The 9,031-nt window shown below is 36.9% G+C and overlaps 1 protein-coding gene and 1 pseudogene across 1 annotated transcript in view; one reads left to right on the forward strand and one right to left on the reverse strand.

Annotated features, from left to right (window-relative positions):
• Positions 1 to 741: 741 nt before the first annotated feature.
• On the forward strand, positions 742 to 860 carry LOC111745265 (annotated as a pseudogene).
• Positions 861 to 1,238: 378 nt separating this feature from the next.
• LOC105298318 (lysozyme-like protein 1) overlaps positions 1,239 to 9,031 on the reverse strand; it is a 12,210-nt gene continuing 4,417 nt past the window's right edge. The window contains exons 3-4 of the mRNA XM_011369496.1: positions 2,123 to 2,201; positions 1,239 to 1,308 (exon numbers count right to left, since the gene is read on the reverse strand). Coding sequence (XP_011367798.1) covers positions 1,239 to 1,308; positions 2,123 to 2,201 — 149 coding nt within the window. The remainder of the gene's footprint in view (positions 1,309 to 2,122; positions 2,202 to 9,031) is intronic.

Here is a 9,031-nt window from a genome sequence, read left to right on the forward strand (position 1 = left end):
TGCCTGCAAGTGAAACCAGTGGATGTGAAATGAGCCAACAGTAAAACTCAGGCAGTTGGCAGCCAGAGTGTTTATGGATCATTTAGGTGTTATCACAAAGCCCATCAGTGTAATCTGTGCAGACTTTCTTCTAAGTGTGAAACTTATTTGTAGGCATAATTATGTCTACAACAAACTTTAACTTAGTGCATTCTTGGGGTCAGATTGCATTCAACCTGAGCACATCGCTTTTACCAAAAGTCGCACAAAGCCACCCCAACCGTACTTTCCCCAGAAGAACAGAGAACCGACAAGAGAAAACTCAGCTTGAGCAGAGCTGCACTGCCATGGGAAGGGTAGAGAGGCCATCCTGCATGGAGCAGAGACTCCTGGGAATATCTCTTCGAGATCATGCAGTGAAATATCCTTTAAATAGTCAGGCCAGTTTCCTGACCAAACTAATAAAATCTATAGATCTAAGCCTGGAAACAATTTTGTTATGAGGATGTAAGTGTGGTTTTTGAGTTTGATGGATTTAATTTAAATGGATGTTGCAGTAACATGGGGAGCTCTCTGACCATCGGGGCTAAGAGCTGCAATTGCATCGTTTTGGTCCCAATGAAATGCCCATCAGGACTGCCCAGAGGAAGCAGGAACATTCTTGCTGAGCTGAGGAAGGATTGTATGTCCACTGACCAGGAGAAGAATGACCCCAAGCTCCAGGACACAGGTCAGCAAACTTACTTTTAAATGAGCAGCCATGTCTATGGCCATGCTACCCTGAACAAGCCCGATCTCGTCTGATCTAGGAAGCTGAGCAGGGTCGGGCCTGGTTAATACTTGGATGGGAGACCACCTAGGAAGACCAGGTGCTGTAGGCGTAAAAAATAAAAAAAAATAAGGGATCGTAAGCTGACAAGATTCTTGCAATCTGTGAGGTCAACCAAGGGATGCCTCGCCTTCCAATAAAGAAAAGTTTGTTCCATCCAGGGCCAGAACACTTTGTAGGTGACTTTTCAAGTCTTAACATCATGTTTTTATAATATCATTGAAACAGAGTCAGCGTGAAGTCAAGACATTTAAATAGAAATATTTATTTTCTTAAAAATGTAGGTTAGTTTTTTGTTTTGTTTTGTTTTTTAATCTCTGACTCTGAAAAGGAATATTGGGAGGAAGGGGGACAAGATGACACAAACATTTTGACATTCATTGTACATTCTAGGGAGTCGCTGCAAAAGCATCCTTGGTCCAGTTCCAGTTCACGAAACCTCACATCCTTTTCTCCACTCAGACAGGTCTCTGCCTTCGCAGTGTTTCTTCCAGCCTTGCCTAAGGGGGTGAGGGAAGCAGAAACAAAAGAAGAAAGCATGACAATCCAAATATTCTTAGGTTGAAAAACCATAAATAATTAACCCAAATAAATAACCAGCAGTGCCCAGGATTTAGTTTCATTTACTTCTGAGATCCAAAGACTCTATTGTTTTGCCTCGTTAAGACTTTTCTCCCCCCGGTTTTCTCCTAGTCATCCTTCACCTCAATGCAACAAGGAAGCAATTTTTATGAAGACGGTCATTTAGTTAAACACCTACATCTCTGGAAGTTTGGTTTCCCCAAGTGGGGGACCTGATCAGCCATGTTCACGAAGAGCAGAGGTGCAGAGGTGACAGTGAGCACCACGAAACACCATCCCATGCACGGTCCTAGGGAAGTGTCCTGACAATTTATCATTTTCCTCTCCTGCTGCTTATTTTCTCTCCCCACAAAATGCTGTGGTAACCTTCCAAATCTTATCCAAAGCTAGAGCAAACTCAAGCTTTTTCCCTCTGGTGTACTGACTTCATTGATGCTTTCCAATTCATATTAGAAAGCAACCCTTTCTCTATCGTTTGGAACGTGAAATGCCGTTACAAATTATCATGGCTCAATACCCTCTCTCCTCCCTATACGAATGCCTTCCACTATGTTCACCGCACCTCCCCCCCACACACACACTAATTGAGAAGGTTATAGACAAGTCACATTAACACCACTGTGGGGACCACACTACAGAGATGAGTTTGTCAACATCCACTGCAGCCATGACAAATGGACAGACCGTAGGTTTGTCTACATCAGCCTAAGTCTTCCAAAAGAAGCATCTTACCAGTAGTTCATCCCTTCTGTCTCTTTAACAATTTTCTTGGCACAGATAATTGCATCTGTGAGGTCGTCAGTGAGCAAGGCTGTAAGAGAGGAGGTATGGGGTTAGCTGAGACTTTGTTATTTGAGGTTTTCTCACTGCTCTTTTGGAATAGGAGGATGGGAAGAACTAAAAAGCCATATTCTTATTTCTTTGTTGCATTTCTTCGCAAATCAAAGAATTCCTTTTGTTTGCAGATCATCCTCATTTTGGATTTCTTGAAGTTTCAGAGGAATAGATCAGTTCTGAAGGGTTTCTGGAAATGCATTTAGAGAAGACACAATAGCAGACTGTTTTTTATATACTAAAGAAATATACAAGTAAAACAGGATGGTACAATGTTTTCTCTCCTTGGGTTAATTTGACATATAAGATATCTTTAATGGTAAGTATTAAACTTTATCTATTGTAACTTTACGGTTTGTACATTAAAAACTTTTTATCCCAGGTGTTTTTCATGTGCAGAAAATTTTAAGTTTTGTATTAAATACATCCAACTTTGCCTTTATTATTTTTCTATGATTTTCAGACTTAACAAATCTTTCCATTGAAAATATATTCATTGACATAGGCATTCTTTCCTGCTTGCCCAGAAGTGGCTTCAAAATTCTTCTCGACACAAACATGACAGAAAAAAGGCAAATAAAAGTCTAACATCACTTCAGTTGTAGATTGGGTTCTTCAGAGTGGATGCTGAGTTGAGTTTGAGGTATTTAGTGGGGATTCACACCTGTGAAAGCAACGGGGCAGAAACATTGAGCCGATAGAGATGTCCAGCTCTGATGCAGGCCCCTCAAAGCCTCAGCCAATCCAGCCAAGAATGCAGGAATGAATATTACTTGTCAGAGTTGCCCACATCAGACCTAAATGGCCAAGCCTTTATACTTCTGCCTCTCTCAGTCGCTGGGTGTTGGCTGTCCCAGGAGGCACAGCCTTAGGGGAAGCAGCTGTCTGTAGCTAAGGCAGTCCTTAAGGAAGTGCCAGGTGGATTGTCTGCAAATCACACAAATGCAGCTGAGGCGGACATCTCTTCAGGAGAAATCTGAGTGGTATCTCCATGCCCACCGCGACCACCAATTAAAGACATAAAAACCCACACCATTTGATATCATTTCTATTTATCAAGTAAACAAAGATTTTTTAAGAATGGGGTAGTGCTCAAGGCTCACTAAGCTGCAATGAGATAGGTACTCTTGTGTACTTGCTAGTGGGAATGTAATGGGTTCGTAGTTTGTCGTAGCTTTATTTACAAGAGAAAATTTATTTCCAAGTGGAAAGAAAAATCTAATTTCCTTATAATTATTGATGTTCACATTAATAGTAATTCCTCTATATAATGAAACAATGAGCCATTTAGATCATGTTTACATATTATTTAATAATATTGAAAAATGCTCCCAATATGAAATTATCAATATTATAAAAATTTCTGTCTAAAGCTATACTATCTAATATGGTAGCCATTATATACATGTGACTATTTAAATCCAAATTAATTAATACAATTAGAACTTCAGTTCCTCGGTTGCTTTTACTACATTTCGGATTTTATAGCATTTTTACTGTGGCTAGTGGTTCTCGGAAAGCACAGATAACATTTCCATCATCTCAGAAAATTCTATAGGACCATGTTGGTATAGAGAAAAAGAAATCATAAATTCATCAGTATTTTAAGAAAGATTAACTCTTAATCATGTGATTACCAGTGCTTTTGAATCATTATTCTATATTTTCTAAGTCTTTTATTAGCAGAAAAAAAATCATCAAAGAGAATAATATTAGTCTAAAATGTTCCATTTTAATGGAGCATTATAGTACCAAATTATTTTGCAATCTCAATTGAAAATAAAATTTTTCCTTGAGTATGCCTGTTTCGTTGCTAATTATATTGCTTTCTCAGATAGGTGTAACTAAAAGTAAAAGATAGTGATAAATTTCTTTTAAGCAAATTCATTCTAAATGTGATTTATTTTTTATTTAAAACAAAAATCTTTTAACCCGGAGGTAATTAACAAAAGATATGATCTATAAATGATAACAAATTAAGACAATATATACAAATTCACTAGCATTTAGTATCCAGTGGAAAATTAAGCTTTGTAAGGTTATAAAAGTTTTTGCCTTGTTTCTAGAGACATAGTATTTAGAGTAATAATAGCTTTTACTAATAGCTAACCTTTATAGAAAACTTACTCAATGCCAGGCACACATTAAGTCTCCTTATGCATCATCTCTTAGTCCTCATGATAACCATAGAAATGGGCATCATTATTATCCCTACAAACGGAGGTCCAGACACCCAGTAAATGAGTCTACACTCAAACCTGGGGCCTAAAATCTATTAGCCTCAGTTACTTCCTTCCAACAGAGCCACTTAAGCAAAGATTCCCGCTTATGGACCACTATATGCTAATGAAGCCGATAATAAAAATATAAACGCTTTATTAATTTTTCAAGTAATTATTTATTTATTAGGCGATTATCAAACTTAAGTGCTTGGTATCTGATACATGTTCAAATTACTTAGAAACACTTTCTTTTGTGTGCATACGTGCTTGCTAAGTGCTGAGATACTGTGGTTTGTGTTGGGAAGCGCTTGGGGCCTAGTCCCTAAAAGTGGGTTTGGGAGTGTCTCAAGGGGTGGGAAGGACCCGGATTACACATAGTGGGGAGGAAGCAGAAAGTTTATCTGTTATGCCAGGATGAAAGCTCACTCCATAGGCTCTGAAGGCCCGGATCGTGGAGATCGGGTAAGGCGTTTGTCAGCCTTCCATTTTGTTCTAGCATTTTGTTTCATAAGTGTTAGTTGCTTCAAAAGTGTTGGTTGGACATGACTTGGAATTTGCTTGGGGTAATATGTTAAGGGAGGTGGGGGATGGGAAGTAAAGGACCCGACACCGTGCTGAAATGGGAAACCGCCACAGGGGGGCAGCAGAGGGGCAAGAATGAGTTAAGATGGCACGTATTTAAAAGGATACGTGCCAAGAATTGCTCCTGCTCGATTTACTTCAAGTAGAAAATTTTGTCCAGTCAAACTTTAATAAAGTAAGGGTTATGTTGAACAGCAAAGCATTATTCAATTGAATAGTTTATTCTCCCACATCCAACGACGGAAAACAGCAACAATCTACACTAAAAGAACTACGTATTTTCAGTTTTTGGTTCTGCTTCAAGTCTCTCTGTGTCTCTGCAGCATCCTACTGCATCCCAACTAAAACATCACTATCACGCCCGCAATTTATCTGTTTCCCCTCTCCGAAGTGACAAAGGCCAACTCAGATACCAGACTGGTGAGAAATAGAGATTACTATAAATTGACTAGACTAGATACGAGAGCAAAAATCAACTCCTTTTTCTTAAACATCTCTTGTTTTAAGGTGGTCTATGATACTGGAAGAAAATAGAGATTGCTATTATGTTATATCTATGTGTATGTACATACATACATATGTTTATATTTATATATATATTATATATATATGTATATAAAAAATATTGTGTCCAAATAGTTTGGATAAGGCAGGCAGGAATTTTAGGAATACAATTTGGTACGGGAGTGAGGCGATTCTATAGCTTCAAAGATGGACATGAGGTGCGTGTATACTGTACATATGTGAAATGTCATGTATCTTGTAAACATACCTTAATGCTAAATTATTTTCAGGTTCCCATGACGAATGTCCCTACTATAATCCATGGGGCAGAATGACATTGTCCGTAATTAAAGACTCTTCGGCCTGAAGCGAGGGAGACCAGTCACAGGAGTGATTATGATATAAAATCAACATCCTGTTTTCTATTTTAAAGCTGTCCCTAAAAATCCCATGCTCTTTATGATAAGAAAACAGATATGAATGTTCTTTCACTTCTCAGCATGAACTGTCCAACAGTTTAATTTCTAGATTCCAAGATTGTCTTGCAGATATAAGTTTGCCCCAGACTTCTTTAATTGGAACTAAATTGAACAATATTAAATTACTATTATATTAAACTGTATTCAAAGTCAAGCATGGCCAGGGTGAAGTAACAGATTTCCTTTCCCACTGTAAACAACTAGAAAACTAGATAAAATATATGAGAACATTATTTTTAGACATTACGCAACAGGAGATGCAGGATTCATGATTCTTGAGAGATAGAAACCACATGAAGCGAGGTCACAATACCTTGTGACCAGAGGTATTTTCCAGATCAGGGAGGTAGGATCCAGACAGGAGATAGCAATCTAAATGGAGGAGAGAGATCAGAAGCTAGATTTGTGGAGGAGGGTACCTGAGAGGTAGGAGGTACCCTCAAGGAGAGCGCCAAAAATCTGCATAAGAAATCCACTGAAGAAGATATTGAGAAGTACAATTTGCCAGTTTTAAATATAGTCACAAAGATGTAAAGTATACACAAGGAATATTGTCAGTGACATTGTAATAACAATGTATGGTGTCAGATGGGTACACAACTTACAGGGGGATCACTTTGTAAGTTATTTAAATGTCTAATTACTATGTTGTACCCCTGAAACTAATATAGTATTGTATTTGAAAAAAAATTGTAATTGAAAAAAAATTTCACTGAGCCTTTGACTGAAGGCTAAACCGGGCATGCAAAAGAGAAAACTGAGTCAGAGAACAATTACCAGGGACTTGAACAATTACAGAGCTCCTGTGGGGCTGGAAGACATTTAATTTTTGACTAGCCAGAGGAGAGAGACCTTGCTGAACCCCTGAGACAGTCAGATACACTAAAAGAGCCATGCCTTGGTAAGGAGACTAAACTAGTTCTACTACAAAGATCACTCTAGAATTTCCCTAATCAGAATTAACTGCTTACCACGATGAAACTCAACATTCCCTAAAGGAAGACAACATAATCCAGACACTCAATAATGTAACATACATTATATCTAGTAGCTAATAAAAAGTTATTACATGTGCAAAGAGACATGAAAATGTGACCCATGATCAAAGAGAAAGATCAATCAATGACCAAGAGAAAGATCAATCGAGAGAGAGATCAACCCAGAAATGACAAGACAGTTTAAGCAGTACTTTTAAATAAGCTGATTTATATCAAGAACTTAAAGAAAACCATGAGTAAAATGGGAGAAATGAACGATGTAAAACTATTACCCAGTATTGAAAAAAATATATAATATCTGAAATGAAACATTCAATTGATGAATTTAATAGATTAGACACTTCAGATAAGAGATCAGAGAACTTGAGGATATAGCAGTGAAAACTACTGAAAATAAAACACAAAAAGGGAAAAAGTCTGAAAAAAGTGAAGAGCCTCAGGGACCTATGCAACAACATCAAGTAGTCTAAGACATGTCTCATTAGTGTCCTAGGAGAAAGGATGAAAATTATAAACTCAGGGATCCATAATGTTAGTATCAAGTAAGATAAACATAAGAAAATACACATTACGATCAAATTGCTGAAAAATTGGTGATAAAAAGGAAATCTTAAAAACAGCCAGAGAAAAAAGGACACATTGCATACAGTGAACACAGATAAGAAAATCACTGATTTCTCATAATAAACAAGTCAAGCAGAAAACAATGGAATATCTTTAACAAATTGAGAGGAAAACATTTGTCAGCCTAGAAGTTATACGGAGAGACTATAGTCCTCAAAAAAGAAAATGAAACATAGACATTTTGAGATAAAAAAAAAAATCGTAAGAGAATGCCTATCAGTAGACTCCACTTGAAAAAAACATTGAAGGAAGTTCTTTGGGCTGAAGGAAAATGCTGTCACTTAACTGCCTGCCCAAATGAATCCACCAGAGGAATGAAGAATGCTGAAAATGGTAAATATATGGTAAATATAAAGATCCCCTTCCTCATTTAAATTTTTAAGAGATAATTGTTTAAGGCAAATATAATAAAAACGCATTTGAGGTGTATAATAGGTTGAAGTAAAATACATGACAACATATTACGAAAGATAAGATGAGTAAATAGAAGCATACTGTTATAAAATTTATATATGTGAAGTGGTAGAATATTATTTGAAGATGGAATGTAATAAGATAATGATACATGTTAGAACAGAATTATAGCTAATAAGCCAATGGAGGAAATAAAAGAGAATACTGAAAAATATCCAATTTATTCAAAAGAAGACAGAGAAAATGAACCAAGAATAGTTGGCACAAATAGAGAACAAATCACAACATGGTGGATTTTAATTACATTAAATATAAAGGGTCTAAACCAAGGTTCGGCAAACTATGGCCTGCAGGCCTACCCTCTATTTTTATAAATAAAGTTTTATTGGAACATAGCCATGCTTATTCATTTACATATTGTCCATGACTGGTTTTGTCCTACATGGAAAGTTGAATAGTTATAATAGAAACAGCATATGGCCCAAAAAGCCTAAAATATTTGCTATCAGGCCCTTTGAGACAATGTTTGCTGACCCCCTGGTCTAAATATTCCTATTGAAAAGCAGAGATTATTGGGCTGGATATAAAGTAATACCTAACAACATGCTGTCTATAAGAAGCTCACTGTAAATATAAAGATATAGATAGATTATAAGTAAAAGAATGGGAAAAATGTATCAGGTAAAGAAAGTTGAGTGATTATATTACTATCAGAAAAAGTCAATTTATGGACTTTTTAAATATTTCCTAAAGAAATATTACCAGAGTTAAACAGGGACAGTGACTCTAATGATAAAAAGGTTAATTCATGAAGAAGACACGACAGTCCTCAATGTGTGTGCACTTGGCAAGGCTGTTTTTTTTTCTGGGCCCTCTAGGGGAAGATTCAATTTTTTGCTTATTTGGATTTTGGCAGAATTCAGTTCCTTGAGGTTGTAGGACTGAGGTCCCTGCTTCCTTTGTGGGTGTCATCTGAGGTTATTC

Source organism: Pteropus vampyrus, unplaced genomic scaffold (assembly GCF_000151845.1).
Source record: "Pteropus vampyrus isolate Shadow unplaced genomic scaffold, Pvam_2.0 Scaffold150, whole genome shotgun sequence".
NCBI lineage: Eukaryota > Metazoa > Chordata > Mammalia > Chiroptera > Pteropodidae > Pteropus > Pteropus vampyrus.